Here is a 23206-nt window from a genome sequence, read left to right as displayed (position 1 = left end):
TAGCTTAGTAAACAGAGCATGTCGCTAGGACAACAGATCGGCTGTATGTCAGCTTGAAAATTATTCCCATAGTGAGTGATTTTGAGACCAACAAGGATGGACAGAGAAGTCTGTAGAAAAGCATTCCTAACCAAAAAAAGATGAGGAAATGAAAATTATGAGTCCAGACAAAATTCTTTATGGTTTCAGAACCAGAGGAAGTACCAGTGTGCATTTGAACCTGCTAAAGCATTGAAGTGGAAATCTTATTTTACTAGTTCTTCCTCTTACAAGCTGGATAGTATTCCTTAAAACAAAGACCCTTAGCTGTCTTAGCTCCCTATTCTCACTTACAGACACACAGTAAATCTGCTTAGCATTTATCTAATGCTAAAATCATACTTACTCCCAATCAGGAAACTTCAATCTTCAAGCACCAGATTTAGAATAGTGGCATTTTATTTTGCATCTAATGTATGATATTGTTAGAAGTACATTATATTCACTTGATAGCACGCTACTTCATATAAAATGGCAAAGATAAACTGAAGGATTAACATACTTCAAAGATCAAGATCTTCATAAAACATATCCACAACAGACATTGCTAACAATTACAAGAGGTATATACTCATCATACAAGGTGAAGGATAAATATCCTTCTATGGAAAGGGTTTTAAAAGACTCAAAAAAAATCTAATTTTATATTCTCATTTCCCTTACAAAGAAGAATGTAAGGCCTAGAACAAAAAAAAAAAATACTGGTCTCGATCTTTGCTCACTCAGGGTGAGCTTCAATGAATTCTCAGTGAAAGCCATGAGTTCTACTGACACAGATGTGTTGCAAGTCAAACTTTGTCTGCTTATAAATTTCCTAATAATGAGCTTCTCCCGGCTGACATGATGTCTGTAGGGCAGAACACTAACAGAAAAGCATCATCCTTTTATAGAGCTTATTTTACATATCTTCCCACAAATTGTAACAGATGAAAAGTATTTAATTTTGCCATCTGCAACCAAATCAACCTATTTGATCTAAAGCTTGACCAAGTTAGGCAAAAGGCTTTAATCAGGCTTTGGCTCACTCTCTAAATGTGACTGAGATATTTACAGAAAACAAACCTTCACTATAATTCAGCACAGCATATTACCTGCTTAGCTTCATACATGCACATGTGGTTCTTTGACTAGTTAATAAAAGTTCTTCTACTTTATTCTAAAAATATAACTCCACATTTTCCTCTTAATCTTTTCAGAAATAGGTTTAAAGCATAATAAAGCATCTTCCATTTATTTTATTCTCTTCTCATCATTAATTAATAGAACAAATACATTATCATACTTAAAATACACTCTGAAACTGTGATTTTAATATACTTTATTGAAAAAAGTACACAGTTTTAAATTATTTTCAATGGGACAAAGCAATGGTCACCTCTATCTACCGAGTCCTTTTTGATAAATCATGACTACCATATGCCAAATTCACATCTGCATGACTTGCAAAGTAAAAAGATAAATCTCTTTTCAACATATTTTTAAGAATTTATATCACCAACAGTTTAAAATCATGAAATGCTGATGCTCTGACTATATTTCACGTCCTTTATGTTGCACCATTTCCCAGTTCACAGTTTGTCCATGTATTAGCATGCCAATTGAACACATCAGTCAATGTCACCTTGAGAAAATCGTCAACAGCAGAAGAACAACAAAAGCAACAAGAGGAGGTTTAGCAGTAAGGCCTGAGACACCACCACATTCTCTTGCATTTTCCTAAAAAACAACAACAAAAACAAACAAAACAAACCAAAGCAAAACGACAAAAAAACACACACAAAAAAGAGGGAAATAAATACACTCAATTAAGATACACATGATCATTCTTATCCTCTTCTGTCTATGTAGCACAGGTTCAAACAACAAAACCCATGAACTAAATATACTCAGGAATTAATACAGGTACAGACTTTCATTTGAACAACTTTATACTGTAGACTGAAAATAAGCATGATCAACAGGCATGCAATATCTCCTCCATGCCATACTTTAGGTCTCATTCTACATTGCATTACACCATTGAATTCATAGAAGTTACTCCAGAGCCAAATAGATGTCTATGAACATACACTGTACAATCCACTGTAATCATGTCCCAGTCCCTACCAAATATTTTTGCCCCTATACAAATAAGACTACTATGCAGAACAGAGCAGTAATGATCTCTCCCAAGCAATATGTGTAAATATAATGACAGTTGAAATACAAAAGCTAGTTACTGAAAAAATCTTTATCAGTACAAAGTTAGCAACCATCTCTAATGAGGAATACTGTGGTCTGTGCTTGAGCCACAGAAATTCTCAGATATTCCTGGCTGCCAGTTCATGCTCACATCCTACCACATTCTCTTACATGATACAAAATAGTCTATAAAAGCAGTAAATCAACACATTGCCTACAGGAGTATTCAAAAGATATGCATCACTTAAAAAGTCACCCACTTCCCTTTCCTACTGTGTTCTGAGTGTTCAGAATATTTCTTGATGTTTCATCTTAGAAGGTAGCTTTTCTTTTTTCTCTTTTTTTTTTCTTTTTTTTCTTTTAGAGAAATAAAACATCTATCAGAGTCCAAAACAAAGGAAGAATAGATAGGAACTTACTTCAGGATGAAATCCATGACAGGACTCTGGGCGCCTTCTTATCTTCTGAGATTTCAAGCGTTCACATTTAAGGGATTCATTATGTACAAGGTAGTTAAGGACAGATGTTTTGAGCATTGCATTTTTATGGGAGTATTTTGAAATGAACATAGTCTTTCAGCTACTTCCTCTCTCAATCAAAAATCCAAAGTGATATGCGTGGTCAACACAAGAAAAAGGTAATTCTAGCGCTTTCTCCTCAGTGATTCACAGTTTAGAGAGTATGATTTGTATTTACCTTGCTAACCTGTCTTTCCGTAAGTAGTCTAAAATAAAAGCACACTGTAAGCTACTTTTGATAAATTCCAACTTATATGAGAAAACAAATCCTACAGAACAGCACAAAATAAAAAAGTAGGGCGACTAAAAATCAAGTGATGGATTTATTTGCTACCTATCTATATTTTTCGAAGCAGGTTACCAAAATACTTTCAATACTCCAGTCCAACCCTGAAATAAAAAAAATATCTAGACCGTAAAGACTTTTAGAAGTCCCAATATCAGGAGCTCCATTTTTTATAAGGAAATTACATACTTATACTAATTTGTTCAGCTACCTAAAGATGACCATGACTTTATGATGCTTAAAGATGCCCATAATTGTGTTTGCTTAATTTGTATTGGGTGTTCAAAAAAAAAAAAAGTGAATTCTTCTTGAAAATAAGTAAGAATATAGTCTCATCTAGCTTAATTTCAAACACTCAACCACTTTATAGTGGGTAATGATGCGTTATTTATTAAGTCATGTAATGCAAGTTTTATGTAGTAAGAATTTTTTCAATATTTGCATCTTGAATATCTTTCTGACAACTTTGCAAGTAAAAAGGATATACCTTATTTCTATAGGTGCCATGGTAATTGGTGGGACAGAATCACAGAAGCATTCGTTATCTACTACCACCATGAAGAGATTGCTGCTTGGGATTTGCTGGATAACAAAAGACCTGAAAATTAGAAATCAAATAACGGTGACATTATCTGTATTTCTGAGCAACAGGTTTTCTTAGGTTTTAAGCTGATACCGGGATTACAGTTACAAATAACACTGGCTTTATATATCATATGGTATCACCACACCTTGTAAAAGTAGAGGATCTAAGGCAATACTTCCCTTATTTCACAGAATGGTTGTCCATTTTGACATGTACATGATGCTGAAAGGGACACGGGTGAAACAGAACTGATACTGCTGATATCTTAATGCTGAGACTGGGACACAAGTGAATTACCACAGAGTTTATCAGTTTTTCCTTTTTCAGATTTCAATATTGAATCTCTGCTCTACGTATTTATGAACTGGATTTTTTTAAGTATACATGAAACCAATTTTCAAAGCTAATGAAGGTTCTTCTGCAGCCACATAGTGATGACTCATGGTCCCAAACTTTAGCCTCTACGATCACATTAGGGCCTTTATTCTCTCTGGGTCTTGATTGAAGCATCATGAACTACTGAGAAAGATCTCAGCTTTCATCAGTCCTCTTGAGAGTCATTTTACTACTGAGCCAACAAAACAGAGATTTAGCCTCAAAATCTTCCTAAGTGAGGAGATTTATTTTAGAATAATGATGACTGTATGGTACAAATACGGTGATAACTCAGCATCACATTCAAATTAAGACAAAGTAGGGAACTCAAAAGGACAGCAAGAAATAAAGACATTGCTTATAAGAAGGAAAGCACCCAGGGGAGACCAGCGAAGGATCCTGTGGGCACTATTCAATGATCCACATAGTTACAATGAGCTGAACTCTTAAGCACATACCAGTGAGAAAAGGGGAAGGAGGCAGAGCCAAATAGGCACTGCTTAGCCTTTCTTTTGAAATTCAGGACACAATACAAAGAAAAGCTTTAAGGCTCAGGCCCAATTCTTGATAAATTGTTAAAACAATCTGTCAGATTTTATATGTCATATCAACAGACTATCTACCATATCGAATAGCACTGATATCTGGCAATTCCAGGAATTAGGTGTTTTTCAGTGTGGTATGCTGGTAAATGTACAGAACATTAAGTGAGGGGTGAAGCACCAAAAAGATGTCGAAACATATTTTTCCTCAGACATCTTTATTTAAAATACATATTGTCTTACTAAAATAACTCCCTGCTTTCTCCAAAGATCACAGAGGATGAAATAGCAGAGGGGGCAGGGAACATTCAAACCTACCTTCAGAAAAAAAAAATAATTGGAAAACTTACTATGAATATGTTGCCAACGGAAAGATTAAACACTCTTCAGTATTTTTTAAACTTACTGAACCTCCATTAAAATTACACTTAGAGTGATCTGCAATATGTTAGCTTTATGTTTATACATGAAATATACATTTATGGCATAATGTAAAAGGCTGAACTTTATAAATGTACCTACCAAACAGCTGGAGCATGTAGCAAGACTGACATCATTGTAACGGAGCATCTGTGGCTTTGTGGATTTGTGTGTGGGAGAAATGGGGCCAACAAAAGGAAAGGAGGGAAAATCTTTAACAGACAGTAACACCAAAATTGTACTGCATGAATTTCTCAAAAGAGTTATGAATAAATCAAACCCTCAAGGATCAAAAAAAAAAAATATTAATTTCATTCCCAGAAACTGGCACCATTTGAATTTTGTGCAGTCTGAAACTTCTATTTATTGCATCTCTAAAACTAGCTCAGAAAAGGACATGAAGAGCATAACGTGTTGTAACAATTAACTGGATGTGAAATGATTAATTTCTGTTTTTGATGAGACGGGAATAATCACTCTTCAGTTGCATTTACAGTTTGCCTGAATCCAAGTCTTTTTATGTTAACCCCTTTCTGTGGCCCCCAGGTGATTACAGAAGCCTGGGAGAAAGCATGTACCATATAGGCAGGCTTAAAGGTACCACTTCATTAAAGGTGGGCACATTTCCCATTTTGTATCTTCTCTCACCCACTCCTCTGAGATGCCATAAGGGCTGTACAGTATAAGCTACTGCTTTGCTAAAGACGGGGTGAGGGGGAGGGGGTAAGGGTAGGGTGTGGGGAGTGTGTGTAGTAAAAAAAGATTGGGAGCTTTTCCTATCATTTCACTTAGCTGAAATGGGAAAAGAAAGCACTTTAACCCAGAAGAGTTTCCACTAAAGACCTATGATACTGAAAAAGATTACTATGTGGCTTCTCTGACAAAAATATCAAAAACTACAAAGGTTTGTAGGAGTTAAATGGTACAGAAAATTTTGCTAGACCTGGTAATTTGGGGAATGCAGTATATGCATGGATTGATGGAAATTATGAATGAAAGGAACTGCAAAGAGCAATATATTAAGTCAAAGAAAAATTTTCTACTTTAGGACTTATACAATAGACCTAATTACACTGGTTCAGTTTACCAAACAGTGAATACTCTTAAAGATCTAATCTCTTTATCTACTACAGATTCTTGTGAAGTATCTAACCTTATGGTGACTGCCACAGAGCATGTGACTGTCATCTAAAGAGCCACCAAAGATGCGACATTTGGCTAACTGCAGATTTTTTTCTATGGTGCATAATATTTTAAGAAGTAGCTTGCAAAGTGGAACAACTTCCTTCTCATCCCCCATACTAGGGGTACACAAAAACCCAAATAATCTTATCTTCCACAAGCAGTGGGTATTTTTCCTTTCACAATTCTCAGATCTAATCTTGAAATGAAGTTGTAAAGCCAAGCGTGTGTCCTCACCAGCCATTGACTTGTGAGGTCACAGGGAAGGGATTAACATATCAAGAAGTGAAGACAGAGATTAAGTTGAGCAAATAACTAGGGGCAAAAAAACTATTTGTGTCCATTTAAGTTTTCTTTTCTATTAGTAGAATGTGCACAACCAAATTATACTTCTTTAAGCTGCTGTAATGTAAGATCATTTTCCAGCCACAACGTGGTTTTACCCTCACTAGATCAATGACAAAGAAGTTTCTGTCAGTCATAACCGCTGCAGTTGTTCTGTGTCTGTTCAGATAATTCACATGGCACTGGTTCCATGCCCAAGCTGGATAAAGCACACAATCATCCCAGCAGCAGGTCCACTGTTTGGGTTCAGCTTTCAGTTTCCATGGTAACATGCACATGCATCTCTCAGATTCATTTTGAGTGAATGTGCATGCCAGTAAGTCTCAGGAACCAAACATTCACAGAAAACAAAAGGTGCATAAACATAGTCAGAACAAAGTCTTTCAAACACTGAAATATTCCACCAAAATGTTTCATTGTGTAAGACATGATTCAGTCGCAAGGAGAAAAACCTCTAGCAAACCAGCTTCCAAGACTGCGCTGGGGAACAAAGTAAGTTGCTGACAAAGTAATGAAAACGGCCTTTTTTTTTGGTGAGCTCCACTGTGAATTCTCTAAAGTTGATTTTACAATAAGTATTTCTGAACACCTGCTGGCTTAGACTGTCATTTGTGTCACTGGCAATAGGGGCACCAGCTCTCAAGGACAAGTAAGGGGTTTTATTGACCTTTATTGCTAGTTTAAGAAGATAAAGAAAGGGTATGCTTAATAGCCTATGTTTAATACACAAAATATTTCATGTTTAAAAGGTAAATTTCTCTTGTGTTAAGTAATGTAAATCTTTTGATTTGAACCTTTTTCCTTTACACCAGTATTGTCATACTCAGGAAAAAGCCTTGCATATGTCTCCCTATATAAAGTGGAATAAATGTTGGGGCTCCTATTATGTTGAAGCCACTGAGTCAATAAGAACCTTATTAATGATTTCTCCTTCATCTCTCATTCACCAAGGAACTAGTTTGGTTTATTTGATGTTCAAGTTCAGAGGCTTAAAACAGACCTGAGCACAAACTACTTCTTCACTTTGCAGGGAAGGTGAGGAAAGAAGTAATGTAATACTTGAAAGGGGTAAAGAGAGGAGGAGGAAGAAAATCTAGTCATGCCAAACTATTTTGCTAATGAAGAAAGAACAAGAACAGAGAGTAATTCTGCAAGAAAGTCTGTATTTTGAGTCAGAGCATCACACAGCACTTTTCTCATGTTGCACACACTTTCTGTTTCTTTCTAACCTATTTCTATATTGGCTGACATAAAAACATCTGCACAGATATCACACAATTTAATTTGGGGGGAAAAAACCCAAACAAACCAGCTTTATGTTTTACAAATAGTAAGTACTTGCTCAAAAATGCAAGTATTTATTAACCTGTTCATTGAAAATTAATTTTTTCATTGTGGAATGAAACCAAAGAAATGACTTGGAATTCAAGTACTGCTGCATTCATAATGGTATTTGCTGAAGTCGTGCTTATGAAAGCATGATAAGAAAGCTCACTTTTAGTGTAACTAAATTACTCTTCCTACAAAGAACCGGCTCCTTCTAATTTCTTAAGATTGCCTAGAATCTGGAAAGCATCATGATAGGACTGTAATACAATTCTTAGAGTGCAGGTACACCATCTGCCTTTGTGCATGTAACTCAGGTTCTTACATTAGAAAGGTAACCATCTGCAACTCTGATCAGAGTACATGCAGAGACACAGGCTAGTCAAGGATAATTCAGAGCAGAAGCTTGGGTTTGGTGATCTGAATTATCCTCTGCAGGAGGGTCTTTCTCTCTTTTTAATGGCTGAATAGTGATCCTGCAGAGAAATGAATCCTGAACGCAGTGAAATGTGATGCCTGAAGCTAAGTGCAGACTGCAACACCTGTTCTAACAGAGCCAGCACATTACATCCAAATGTTGGTTTTTTTTTTCAATTTGAGTCTCTTCCTTTTGCTTGTATATATAAAAGTTTTAATGCACTTATAACGTATATCATTTTGTTATCATAATAATTTATTTCACAGACTATGCTTGAAAAAAACCCAAACAAACAAAAAACCCCACCAAAAGCAAAAAGAGGCAACCAAAAAAACAACCTAATTTTAAAAATATCAGTTATTTTCCTTATTACATGAATTACTTTCTCCTGTGAGGAGTAGTAATTAGATGTACTCAGGGCAGTAGATGAATAGGGACTGAGCTGACGCTACCCTTGCTACACTGTCCTCTTTCCACACTGTGTGCTTCTTTCTCTTCATCTTCCAGCTTCTGAACCTCCTGGGTAGTAAAGTATTAGTAAGGCAATCAGGAGGGGGATAAATCTCCCTGAAAAGGAGGGAGATGTTCCAACACGGGGTGAAAGGGCAGTGATGATAGGACAAGCAGAGTCAGTGCCCTGTGGGAAAGGGACAGAGGGAAGAAGGTTAATATATTAATTGCTGCAGCAGGTGGCTTTGTTGTGGGGCCTCTGAAGTCTGCCCCCTTAGGGATTTTGGAGCATCTCCCACATTGATTAAAGCTGGCACAGCAGTACCAAGACAGATCCAGACCCTTTTTTCTTCCTGGCTGCTATAGTCATGAGGCTGCTATATCTCCTAAAGTAAGACAAATGTTTTACCAGCCAACCACAAGATCACACACATCTGTAAGTCACTTCCTTCCTTAATGCAAATAATTGCTTCACAACAACTACCTGAATCATAAGGTGCAAAAATCTGTATGTGGTAGGCTTAACACCTTGTCTCCAAAATGCTGCTGGCTTCAACTTTCCTATCATAGCTGGATTCATACGAGGCGAAGCTAAGCTATTTCAATTTCAAACATGCAAGAGAAGTGTCTTGTCCAGCTAAGCAAACTTAACCTTTAAATTGTTTACTCTCTACTGTTTGACTATGTCTGCTATTAAAGGAAATCGATATTACTGTTAAGAAGCTTAGTCTCTGTATTTCAATGCAGGAGAGATAATCCATTTCCTTGTTCACTGATGTTAAGTTTTGGACAGGATATAAACGGAACAGACTTAAGTTTTGCCTACTTATAAGCAGTCACAGTTCAGACTGAGGATCCCAAATACCATCATTTCTTGGCCAATTGCACTGAATTTTTTTCCTTTTCCTGGCTTACAGCCACACTGCCATTAGCTGGTGGCCAGTGACACAACTGCGTGACTTGTTTCAAAAACAAAGAATGGAAATAAACTTCCTGATGGCATCCAGAAATCCCTGATTTTCAGATAAATTTTCTCCTACTTTCTTCAAATAGTAGCAAAGGTTGCAAAAAGTTTGAGGGACCAAAATGAATTATAAGCAGCAGGGAATTCTGAAGATTCTTGCAGGATAAGTAGGATCTATAACAAAAATATATTCCCATTATCCTGCAGAATGGAAGATATTTGTAATTTGATGGTGATTTGAGCACAGCACCAACATTAAAAGCAGTTCAATTTGTTTAAAAACAATGCTGTGTGATTCTCGCTAAAAATTAATTCTTGTTTTAGCACAGAAATACTGCGTTATTGTGCAGAACACCTTTGTTCATAAGAATTATTGGTCTAGATGGTGTATTTTACAAACTATATATTTTAATTTTTAATTTCATATTCAGGAGTTTTAACGACCTGATTCAAGAGGAAAAAAAAATAAATCCATATATGCATTTTTCATTTGTTTCTGTAATGACCATAGGAACACTTACTACTATTGTTTGATGCTACAGTGATGACTGTGGGACTTACATTCAAATTATGACTAGAACAATGGCTCGTTGTTGCTTTAGCATATGTCACTCCTGCACAGACATAATCATATCAATAATTTTTAGGAGGCAACAGAAAAGATCTTTTAGCTACCAGTTGTTTTGCTCATGCAGATGAGCAAAGCATACTTTCTTCCACACAAGAAGCATGGAAGAATTTCACTGTGAGTAGTTTGAAAAGAAATAAACTGAGGGCAGTATTTTCAAATTGGCAACCTAAACACATGCACAAAGATGTGAAAAAGTACTCTGAATTTCCATGGTACTCAACTCAGATAGCCCCCACTGGGTGCTTCATTGCTTGAGCATCTGTAAATTCAGCAGTTTCCCTCTGTGCCTTTCAGTGTATTTTTCTGAGTGCCAACCTGCATTAATGAAGTCTGAGTATTTTGGATTAAGATTAATTGTTATTTTGGGATTACATTTCATATCTGTCAAACTCAATCTTTCCTATTTTTTAGAGAAAGAAAAAACATTCCAGCACCAGGGTAGAGTAAATGGAAAATATTGTGCACTCTGCACTCAAATACATGTTACTCACATAACTGTTGGTTGCAAACGTTCAACCCCAATGGTCTGGAACAAACTTCAAGCATTCAGCTGAAGTGCAGATATCCGCTGTGCTGGTTCTCAGCTCCTATCATGTGCTTTCCAGGCTGCTGGCTACATTTCCAACTGACATTTCTCTCACTTATCACATTTTTTAAATGAATGAATGAAATGGTTATATCACAGTCAAGCTGAGCTATTTGGGGATTTTTATTGGTTGATTTTTGTTGTTGTATTTTTCCTTTTTTTTTCCCAAATAAACAATGATAGAGAATGGAATATCTTCAATGCAATTTATAAAAATAACATATATGCCAATAACAACATTTCTGAGAGCTGGAGCAGCCGAAGTAGATGAAAAAGCAGCTAGTGGTTCTCTCATATAAAGAGACAGATAAACTCTCAATCTCAGGCCTGTAACCTGAACCCAAGCTAGCAAAATATTGCTACCACATACAGCCTGACTGACTGCAGCACAATTTGGTGTCAGTGTAAGCATACCTACTTAAAGCAACACCCAGAATCAAGGACTGTTGTTTGTACCAGTCTTGTTCCACATCTTTATCGGTGACATGGACAGGGGGATTGAGTGCGCCCTCAGCAGGTTTGCCGATGACACCAAGCTGTGTGGTTCGGTTGATACCCTGGAGGGAAGGAATGCCATCCAGAGGGACCTTGACACGCTTGTGAGGTGGGCTGATGCCAACCTCATGAAGTTTAACCATGACAAGTGCAAGATCCTACACCTGGGTCAGAGCAATCCCAGGCACAGCTACAGGTTGGGCAGAGAAGAGATTCAGAGCAGCCCAAGGAGAAGGACTTGGGGGTGGCGGTTCATGAGAAAATGAACATGAGCCGGCTTCAGTGAGCGCTTGCAGCCCAGAAAGCCAACCGTATCCTGGGCTGCATCAAGAGGAGCGTGACCAGCAGGTCGAAGGAGGTGATCCTGCCCCTCTACTCTGCTCCTGTGAGACCTCACTTGCAGTATTGTGTGCAGTTCTGGTGTCCTCAACATAAAAAGGACATGGAACTGCTGGAACAAGTCCAGAGGAGGCCACAAGGATGATCAGGGGACTGGAGCACCTCCTGTATGAAGACAGGCTGAGAAAGTTGGGGCTGTTCAGCCTGGAGAAGAGAAGGCTGCGTGGAGACCTCATAGCAGCCTTCCAGTATCTGAAGGGGCCTCTAGGGATGCTGGAGAGGGACTCTTCATTAGGGACTGTAGTGATAGGACAAGGGGTAACAGCTTCAAACTTAAACAGGGGAAGTTTAGATTGGATATAAGGAAGAAGTTCTTTAGTGTAAGGGTGATGAGGCACTGGAATGGGTTGCCCAGGGAGGTTGTGAATGCTCCATCCCTGGCAGTGTTCAAGGCCAGGTTGGACAGAGCCTTGGGTGACACGGTTTAATGAGAGGTGTCCCTGCCCATGGCAGGGGGGGCTGGAATTAGATGATCTTAAGGTCCTTTCCAACCCTAACTATTCTATGATTCTATGACTTAAATGAACAACATCATCCTCACCATTCTTATGTCTGCCAAAAGCTGGCAACCCCGGAGAGCTCTGGCATGGTTGGTAACCATTTTGTTTCAGATAAGAAACCCCAGAAGTGCCATTCCCCTTTCATTATCAATCAGGGGATGTTTTCTCAAATAACTGATGCTCAGATGCAGGTAACTTACCAACTGAATATTAAAAATGTCACAAACATCCAAAAACTTTGAATATACAGACTTTAGGAGAAAAAAGTAGTTTGTGTAATGAGGAATTTAACAATGGTCCTAAGCTTACTAGTCCAGCTTCATGAGGATGTAAGACAATGAAGACTTTCAGATCACTAGGTTTAAAATGGACTGCAAAGTTTTGCAGAGAAATCATGCTCAAAAGCCCCACAGACTTTAAATATGTTTCCTGCATGGCACCCAAATCTTAAGATTCATGTTGTTTTCCCAGGTTAAAAGCTACTAAATATGCATTAAGCTCTCAAATCCCTTATAAAGAGATGTGTGACATGTACAGACACCCAAGTCATGTTTGCTTTGGTTTTCATATAATATACATTTTTGTAATATAATATGAATATATTATAAATGAAATTATAAATTAATATAATTAAATTGTATTTAAATTATTACATTATATTATAAACTAAATTTCCTAGTAATAATTCTTCACAAGCGTGCCTGACTTTAAGAATTCACTCCAGTCAATTTGATTAGTCTTTAGTTAAATTAATTAGTGAATTTAATTAGTCTTCCTATTCCAAGCCACCTTTGATGTACATATCACTACTCAGCTCTATATATTCTGGCATTCATACTTTTTAAAATCTCCTATCATTACAAAACAAGCTTTCATTGCATTAGCTACTATCTACCATTCTATTAATATTTATTACTGTTTAAAATGTAAAATTACATTAACTTTTGAGTACTATTTATATTTTACAGCATTATGAGATTAACTATTAACAGACACCATCTTCCCATGCAAAAGTTTTATTTATAAACTTCTCAAGCTCTATGCTTCTCAGCTCTAAGCTCACTTGGATGACATAAGCAGGGAAGTGGGGAGTTAAGAGAGAGAGCACATCTCAGCCTACTTGTCAGAAAAAAACCTACAGCAAAGCTAATGACAACAATAACCAACTGAATTGCTAGGAAGCTGACCCACCTATCTCCAGGATTTTATAGCACTTACAGATAAACCACACAGTCAGTGCTATGAAGTCTCCTAATGAAAAAGCTGTATACATCTGCAAGAAAAAAACATCTGTACATTTCCTCATCTCTCCCTTCTATAGAGTCCTTCTCTCATTCAATATATATTCCTTGCCATTTAAAAAGCCCTTTGAAAAAAATTACTATGGTCAGAACTTTTTTTAGATTAAATGTACTTTTTAGTCTTTGATCCACATTGATTCTTTCCTTCTCTACCTTTTTTATTATGATTACAGTGCAAAGCAAATTGAGAGGGAGAATCCAAATACAGATTTGTCTAATTACAGATTTGTCTAATTACAGATTTGTCTAATTACATGGTTTTGTCAACTAAATAAACAAGCTCCAAGGTTTTGATTCTGGGGGGAGCCCTTTGATATAGAATCAGATAATGATGAAAGATTATTTTTGCTATAAGGTGGCATTTTGTGTATATGCAGCTAAAATTTTGAATTCAACAAGTATGCTAAAAATGTTCTGAAACAAAAAATGATATTGAAAATCATTGCCTATTTAAAAACAAAAAACCCAAGCAAGCAAACAACAAAACCTATTTGAAACCTGTCCAAGGGATTGTTAAACTAATGACTGACAGGCACAGATCTGCTCAGTAACTATGTCTTGCTCTATTATTGCATACACCTATTTTCTTAAATAAAATTAGTAATTTATAGTGTTTCCTGAACTGGTCATTCAAAATACACATTATCAAAGGGTGGAGTTAAATTACTCATACTGTGACTTTAAATTGCACCTGCATGACAAACATCATAATCACTGTTGTCTTTGGAGTGAAGAGGAAGTTTCTCAGCATATAAGTGGAGATGTGTGGGTAACACAAAACACAGGATTTTAAACTAATTATAAAGACCTTTAACAAGTAATTCTAGAAGTTTAAATTGCATACCTTGATACTTTTTAGAAGGAAAGAAGAGTAAAAAGAATCTTCTAGAGTTTTAGGGTTTTGACTATGGTAAGTTTCTACCAATACTACTGTTGCTGCAAATATAAAGACTTTTTAATGCTCATAAGTATTCTGTGAGTCTTTGAGAGCTGACTTTCAAAACAGAGGTGCAAGATGACTATAGACTAAGATTTTGATTCTTAAGCTTTCAACAGTTAAGTACTGAGGTATGGAAAATACTGAGTTTTCCCATGAAGATACTCCTTAACTTCCATGCACATCTAAGCAGGCCTTCAGAAATGAAGATGTGTTCAACATTGCCAGGATCAGCAGTAAGCACTTAGACTATAGAACACCCGTGACTCAACATGGGCATAGGTCAAGAACATTTATGTGCATGGTATCACGTACATACTTGGCATCATTGCTGAAAAAGCAAGCACATAAAAACATAGAGTGCATACAACCTATGGTGAAATACAGAGAACATTTGGTTTTCTTCAGGGTTCTATAAGGTGGAAACTAAAATGAACACAACCAAAATGACTTGTAGAAGACTGGCTATAATTTACTGCCCAAACTACCACGGGAAATCTACAGGGATATTCTGATATACACAGAGCTCCAAATGAGAAGAAATTGGCCCTTGATGCTTTGCTTGTTTTATGTGGCAAGCTGATTTGTTTAGAAGTAAACTAACTACATCTGAAAAGGCAAGTGATTATTTATTTCATGGGAAATTGAACTGAATATTTATTTACACATTTTAAACATGATCAAGTGCAGTAGTTTGGCAAGCTTCTACTGAGAAAGGCAGGCAGAAATAATTTAGCAAATGGTGGTATATCTCAAGATTAAGTGTTTTTTTTAAAAACCATTACCATTTTAATGTCTCCAGACTGCACTATTCCTGACACTAATATACTCATCCCCTGAATCTAATTCATATTGTTATCTCTCACTGCCAAATAAGCACATCCAATGGACAAGCCTGAAATTTGCCATTATAAATCTACATGGAGGGTTCAGTGTCATCCTGAACTGTAATTCCACTGCCATTTACCTCTTTTTATCAACAATGAATATCACTTAGTGTCCAGTCTATAAGAAAGCAAGAGTGATTTAGTTTATTGATGATTTTCCCTGTTAAATTGTCTGCTTACTAACACTGCAATAGACCAAATATATAATACATGCGACAGTGTTTAATCAAGTAAGTAGTTCCTAGAAATTTAACAGCCAATTTACATGTGAGGTACAACAAAGTAAAGGGAACACTTACATTCCTCTTGCATAATTAAAATGTACATATAAGTCTTTCCCAGGGTTAGGATGATTGTAGCTGCATATTTCCTTGCTTCCCAAGTGAGAATATGGCTTTCTCATGTTTACTTTTCTCTTTATTTTGTGTCTTAAGATAGTGCACAAAGAATCAACTGGGAACAAACCAGTTTCTTTGGGGTTTTGGTATTGACCCGAGGACCCAGGAGTGCTGCAATTAAAAGAGAAGGGGGCTTTGCTCCCTGGGTCATTGGAAGCAAGGCCAGATTTTTGATCTACATCCAAGTCCAATATGTCATCACACATGAACAGGAGAGGTTAAAAGGGCAGACATTTAAGCATTTGACTGTGCAACTACTGCCTGGCTTGTATACCCATAGTTTTTACAGTTGAACATGCAGCTTTGGCAACTATGCACTCAAAGGGTTCCTTGTAACTTTGAAATTTTAAAATATACACAATCTATAGTTAGCTAAGTAAGTTGCTGTGCCTACAAGAGATCTATACTCACATTCATAGTTTGAGTTAATGCTGAAATTAATGGGTTTGTCCTAAAAAAAGCTGAATGCAAACATCAAATTTTCAAATGAAGCTGAATGAAAACATCTGAATTCTTCTTGCACGACCAAGACTTGCACTTGTTCTACAAACAGATGAGCAGTTATACTAGAAAGATCAGGTAACTTTCACTGGTCAAATAACAGCCATTATCCTTTGTAATTTATAACAACTTTGTATTTCTAAGGATGCATTCCTTGGAGATTTTTAGTGCTTTTTAAGTATCAGCAATTAAACTTTGCAATGCTGAGATCACTCTAGTGATCAAAAACTGGTAATGTAACCACTGAGAAATGCTGAAGAACTTTGGTTGACACACTTGCTCAATGAAGCAGCATTGAGATGGTTATGTAACCCAAGACTTCAAATTTAATACGCAATCAAAAACACATCTCAATGTGTTTTTGCAGCACACCTTTAAAACCCATATCAAGTCTGTCTGGAATTAGCGTACTTATGACTCAACAGAAGAGTCCCAGTTGACATTGATTAAGAAAAAAAAAGATTGCCTTTTAACAATTAACTATTTCTAACACTGAAACTGCCATAAACATGCAAAAGTCTATCATCTGCGCTTTCAGAAGTAATGGTGCGCTTTTTTTATAAGCTATAAAAGGAAATAGCTTACTGGAAAATATGAAAGCATTACAGATGTTTTTTAAAATCCCAGTTTTTCCTCTCTTGTTGACAGTGCTTAGAAAATGTGGGTTGACTTGTTTTTGATTGCTGTTTAAATAACAGATTAATTTAATAATCATCGGGATATTGAATAACAGCAAATTATGATGTGGGACAGCCAAACCCTGACCCTAATGACATTCTTATGTTAATTCTTATTTTCTTTTAGGCTCCTGCTTTCTTAATGAAACCTATATTTTTGAAAATTTTTTTTAAACACTGCAAACTACCCCAAAGTAGCATTTATTTTTTGCTAGTGAGAGACAAGTTTACATATAGTGTATTTTATATTTCAGTATACATTTAGTGCACGACTCAAAGTCCACTTAAGTGTATAGGTGCCCTTCAATTGATTAAGTTTTCAGAGATGGCTGAGAAGGTGACCCCGCTATTTATGAAGTAATTAGCATGTAGGCCTTTCTACTGTGTGATTTATTTGAGTGGATACTTTGATTTACATCCAAACATGCATGATTACAATTTTGATTGATAACATTTATAAGAACAAGGCTTGGTTTTCATAACTGCAGTTGGTAAGTGTTCCCCTTAGCAACTGTGAAGTAGAGAGTATTTCTGTATGATCAGTAACAGCACACCAGGACAGAGTCAGACTGAGCTTCTGACTCTCCCTATGTGAGCTTGTTGACTATGACTGTGACTTTGTTAACAATAACACAGTACTTGTGTTCCAAAATGTCTTATCTAAGTAACATAATATGGTTTCAATTAACGTCAGTCATCATTTTTACTTCTACCAAGAGACTGCTTTTTTTTTCTCCTTTTTCAGACAAGGACTCTATAGCAGTGTCTAACACTGTAGGAACAAAAGACAGTGATTTGAATGAGTAACTTGTGACACAAACTTTCTTGCAGCAGAGCATTTGCACAACTTTTGTTTGCAAACCTGTTCACAATATACTAACTTTTCCAGTGTCTTTCAAAAGGTTTGTAATATTAGAATGGGTGTATATGCAGCTAAATATTTACAAATATATATTTCAATTTGTAATCAACATTTGTAGGTACATATCACAGATTAATGTATAACATGATCCAAGAAGCACACAGAAAATAATTCTGCTGACTCAAAGGGATCTGAATCGAGAACCCAGTATGCAACAGATGCCATGCAGATTAACCATTGAACACAGTGTCAGTTCAAGACAATTTTGACTGATTGAGCCCATCATTCTTAAATTACAAGTATTAAGCAATACACTTGCTTGTAAAAATATTTATTGATACTGAGGCTATGAAACAGAAAACTGGGTCAGAAGATGTAGGTCTACAAAGGACTTTGGGTCACATTCCTCAGCTGTTCTGCGGGAAAGTGTCCTGGGTTATAACAAAAATATTTGGAATCCAGTGCAGTCTGCAATCTTAGATGCAATTTGTAGATTGTTAATCACAGTGGGTAAACGGTATAACGAAGAACTTTCTCATGAGAATCTAATAGTTTTTCTGGATTATTTCTTTAGCTTTTGCCATTGCTTGTGGAGAAAAATAATGGGTGCCTTGAGATTAGTTTTTAACTTAGTGTTTTCTTTTAGTTTTTTATTCCACTGTGGAGCACAAAATGTTTTGCTATGAAAAAGATCTTAGTGCATTATTTTTGAAATACTATAATTTTCACTAAACTCAGTTTCCAACCCAGTGCTGTCCAAGTACTGCAGAATTGTATTATTTTTGAAAGTTATTTCCTTTGACCTAAAGTTACCTAAAAAGGCAGACTGAAATCTGCATTCCTTTGAGAAAACCTGGTCCTGTCAAACTAATCTTGTCACAGAATCATGTCTGTTTGCAATATTTAAACAGAATCATAGAATCATAGAATGGTTTAGGTTGGAAGGGACTTTAAATATCAACCAGTTCCAACCCCTCTGCCATGAGCAGGAACACCTTCCACTAGACCAGGTTGCTCCCAACTCGGGCCAACTTGGCCTTGAACACTACCAGGGGTGTATGATAATTCGTTGCACAACTTCTGCTAAATGATCACAAAATAAGGCTGCTTGAATTCTACAATACTGGCATGAAGCACTCACAGCAGTGTAACATACATTGTATTCGATATGTCAAGTGGAAAAAATCACTGCTTGATTTCATCTAGTTTGTATTTTTCAGGCAGTAGGACGTATTGTTACACTTAAGGGTTCCCTAGAATAAATTTACAAAGCACTTTCATACTTCTACCCCACAAAGCCACATAAAAATAAGTATTCATACAAGATGTTAATAATTTCTGTATAATTAGAAGTTGGCCAGCAGCAAATTAAAAGTGAATTTTAGCACTTAAGATATGTCTTCAGTGTGCTTACTCTTATTTCCTATTTTAAAGCAATGAAGATACTGAGGAGAAAATTCAGGAGCAAGTCCAGAAGCACACCTATTGACTTCAAAGAGGCAAAGTTTTCACCTTTTTTTTCTAATTGCATATGGATTTAGTCTGGAAAGGGAGAGTTGTAACAATTTTTGTTTAACTTATAAGTTCTTCCTGGTATTTACATTGATAGGCAAATTATTGCTGTAAATACTAATCTCCTTTGCAATGATGACCTCTCAGCATAAAAGAAATCCAATTAACTGAAGCACAAAAATTCACATAAACAATACTTATGCAATTCTTCAACTAAAATGTACCATAACTACAGTAAAAATGTTACTGCTCACAGGCACTAAATACAGAAAAAAGACATTTTCAGTATGAAGGAGGAAATCTAGGCTGAAGTCTTTCTATTCTTTTAACCCTATAAGGGACAACTTTACCTTGACAAGGTTGCAGCACTGACATGTGAGATTTGCTGCTATTAACTCAGCATCTCAGCAGTGAAAGCTCAAGGAATAGATTTAATCCTTTCACATTCTTTCAGCCTAACAATTCTAAGAAGGAAACCCTGTTTGGCATTCAAATAAAACAACCTGATCTCACCGTACCACAAGGGAACTTCTAACCTATCCAGCAGGGTTTCAATCCTGTGTAGGAGAGCTAACAGAACTAGCCTTTTTGTATCTAAATCCTTACAGAATATGCCCTTAGAATGTTGCCTGTGTCCAGAAAATCTCTTAAAACATTCACTATTATTTGAAATTAGCATAAGCCTCTACTGGTTTTACTCTTTCTGGTAGAAATAATAGGTACTGCTTTAGTTTAAAAGTATCAAACTTTTTAATGACCCCTGTAATAAGAGAAATTACACCCTGACAGAGGTCATTATGTAAGATAAAACATAACAGACTTGTACGTTCTTCAACATTACCCTGAATAATTCACTTTTATTGCTTTCTCACAAACAGTTGTACAAAAAAAAAAAAAATTGAAAGGGCTTACTTGAAACAGTCATCGCAAGCAATATTCCCCGTGGTCTCCTTTATAGTGCGTTCGGAAACAAAAGCTGGATATTCAGTATCACAGGGCTCTAGCGTTTGTTTCAACCTCTGCGCTATATGCACAGGAAAAAGATATCTTCATGTTAACATGGCAAGAACAGCACACAGAATTCTGAACAACATGAGATGCTGCACTACAGAGCTCACAGAGGATGGAAATGTTACTCAGCTTCTGCCACCCTGTGAGATTTCCTAGGCAGTGCATAACACTATTTTTTCAATTAAAAGAAAAAAAAAAGTTTATCCATGGAACGTAATTTCGTAAGACATAACCGTTACAGTAGTTATTCCTGGTTTAGCCATTGCCAACCTACTTTATATTTAAGCACAAGCTTTTATTCTTTCTCTATAGATTCAAGATGGACTTATTGTCGTTTTTATTTCAGTGATACTATGCATCACTTACTGTTATGTATGGGTGTTTACAATTATTTGATATCTAAATTGTGATACATTTTACTGAAGCCAAACCACTTTTTTTTTTTTCCTTTTTCTTTTTTTTTATTACAGCTTGGAAACCTTTGCAGAGTTTCATCAGTTAGAGTTACTCTGTGGTGGAGGGCAGAAGCAATGCTTGTCATATGCTTCCCAAGATTAAGACTCCGTAACATGAAGCCCTACAGTGCAAGGGAAAAGAAAGTGTCACTATTTACTATTTACATTTTAAAGACTGGAATATTGAGGTACCAGGAAGCAGTGAAACAGGTTCAAGGTCAAACTACAGGACAGCAGCAAAGCTGCGAACTGAAGGCAGCTCTTCTGACTCTCACACTGATGTATCTGTTAAACAATGTGTCTCCCTCCCTCCCTTTCTTTTTCCTCCCCACCCCTTCATTCTTCCTTCACATGGAGATACACTTGCACATCAGCACAAATGTTAAGCCTATCTTAAACTAATTGCTAAGTGAAAAAACAAGACAATGTATAACAAAAATAGATTACACTAAACAGGCTCTTGGACGTGACAGATCTTCCATTCAAGATAATCAGTTTCAGAGCTAGTGATGTGTCTACTTTGCAGTGCCAGGGGAATGACCAAAACTGCATTAGCAATCACACACTAGCACTTGCATTCCTGAAATCTTCATAATTTTTATATTTAATTAAATATTCCCCCAAATGCACAGATCTCAATAAAGCTACTAAGGTTGTTCAGAAAAGTTTTGTTATTTCTCAGGATTTCATTATGGTTGTGACACGTTTAACAATTCAGCTTTTTTAATTTGTTTGTTTGTTTGACTAGCTCTACTGCACCTTCTCCCTTTCTCTTCTGTTTTCCTCACCTATTGTCAAGAATGGCTGAAATTTATCACCTATATTTTGGGTTTACCCTCACTTGTATCAACATATAGAATACAAGGTTGGAAAGCATCTCAAGCATGCCTTGAGGCATGGCTGGTGTAACAAGAGTCTGCCAAAGATCCACGGGTCTCAGATCTCCAGCATTAGAGTTTAGAAGATAATAAGGTTGCTCAAGCTTTCAGACATTGGTTTCTCCTCTCTCATTTACAAATGTGATTGAGATTACAAGATCTTGTGCAGAAGTGTTTTTCATACTAGGGTTTGATAAATTGGCAAGTGTGTAGGAACACTCTAGGATCTTTGTAATATGTGACACTCTATTAATGTCACAATTTGTGCAGGAAGTAATTTCCCCATTAGAGGAATTTATTTCTCACCCCTATGGGCTTTGGTAAGTAAAAAAATGTGCAAGTTCATTAGTTTTAATTTCATGAAGTGCAGTCATAATTATTACTACTATTAGTGGTAACATAGCATCTATGAAAGAAAATACCTAAGCATGTGATTTTTCTCCTGCTGACTTCTCTCTTTTGAAATCTCTCTTGCTTTTGCCTTACTAACACGTGTTGGTTTCCAAACAACTATCACTTGCTACCTAACCAAATTTGAACTGGGCAAGCAGTGCCTTAAAAATGATGAAATTCCAATCAGCATGATGAGAGGTCTTTTCAATACTCTTACTGACCAAAGAAATGTCACAACTGAATTATGTCGTTCACTTTCAACTAAAAAATTAATTAAAATCCCTCAGTCACACTTGTCTGTCAAAATGCTGCAATGACAGTTTTCTCTTTAAGAAAAGAATGCTTGGAAGTTACTAATGCCTGTCTTCTGTAGTTAGTACATACTTAAAATGCAAAACAGACATTCATCAAACATGAGATGATGGCTACTGTCTCTGAAGAATATGTTCACTAACATACAATGCAAATGCCACAAGATGTCTCACGTCAGGATATATTAAGGTGTATTTGTGCAGCAAACTTGAAAAAAGTCCAAAAAATTTACCTGTTTCCTACACTGGCTGCTTTGTGCTGTTCTGCAAACACTTAGGACTAAGACTGGCATACCTGCCATTCCGCTTCAGATGTAAGGATCAGTTCTGCAGTTTCTGGGTCTAGCACAGCAAACGCTACTGCCCTTCCCAGCCATCAGTGTAAGAGACATTTTTCAGCATGATTATGGGAAATCACTGGAAAGTTAGTCCTGGTTTTCAGCAGAGCTGTCTAGGCACTGCTGATTATGAAGCAGCCCCAAAAGCAAACAGTGTCTTGCTGGTTCTCATTAAGTCCTAATTGTGTATGTGCATCCAACCTAAATTAGGCTCATTGTTCACGTGACAGAAAAACTGGCTTTGGTGTTGCAATGCAGTGTACGGTTTACATCAGTGTGGGAAAGGCTATATTAAGTTCATGCACCTACATTTCCAGAAAGCCCATCTTCACCTCCAGCAGACACCCATCTCAGCCTCCCTTTCACCCTACACAGCATTTACAACATGATAGGCAGCAGCCTGACATGTTCTTTGCCATTTACTGCCATACTTTTTGGTTGCTGCAGGATAGATTTTTCTTCTAGAATTGTTCCAGCATCTTATTACTACAGGGAATACTGG

General features: G+C 36.6%; 1 protein-coding gene and 1 long non-coding RNA gene across 4 annotated transcripts in view; one reads left to right on the top strand and one right to left on the bottom strand.

Annotated features, from left to right (window-relative positions):
• The window catches only part of LOC133270559 (uncharacterized), a 985299-nt gene that overhangs the window by 11972 nt on the left and 950121 nt on the right, over positions 1-23206 (top strand). The window lies entirely within an intron of this gene.
• Positions 1255-23206, bottom strand: part of CACNA2D3 (calcium voltage-gated channel auxiliary subunit alpha2delta 3) — a 448379-nt gene continuing 426427 nt past the window's right edge. For all 3 annotated transcript variants that reach the window (XM_061455854.1, XM_061455855.1, XM_061455856.1), the window contains 4 exons: positions 20231-20342; positions 3510-3622; positions 2640-2722; positions 1255-1755 (listed from right to left, as the gene is read on the bottom strand). In XM_061455854.1, the coding sequence (XP_061311838.1) occupies positions 1657-1755; positions 2640-2722; positions 3510-3622; positions 20231-20342 (407 nt within the window). In that variant the 3' untranslated portion in view covers positions 1255-1656. The remainder of the gene's footprint in view (positions 1756-2639; positions 2723-3509; positions 3623-20230; positions 20343-23206) is intronic.

Source organism: Pezoporus flaviventris, unplaced genomic scaffold (genome assembly GCF_033815535.1).
Source record: "Pezoporus flaviventris isolate CSIRO_AGI_PZ_B2104156 unplaced genomic scaffold, CSIRO_AGI_Pfla_v1 ptg000021l, whole genome shotgun sequence".
In the NCBI taxonomy this organism is placed as follows: Eukaryota; Metazoa; Chordata; class Aves; order Psittaciformes; family Psittacidae; genus Pezoporus; species Pezoporus flaviventris.
The sequence above is the reverse complement of the archived record's forward strand: the minus strand, read 5'-3'. Positions and strand labels throughout refer to the sequence as shown.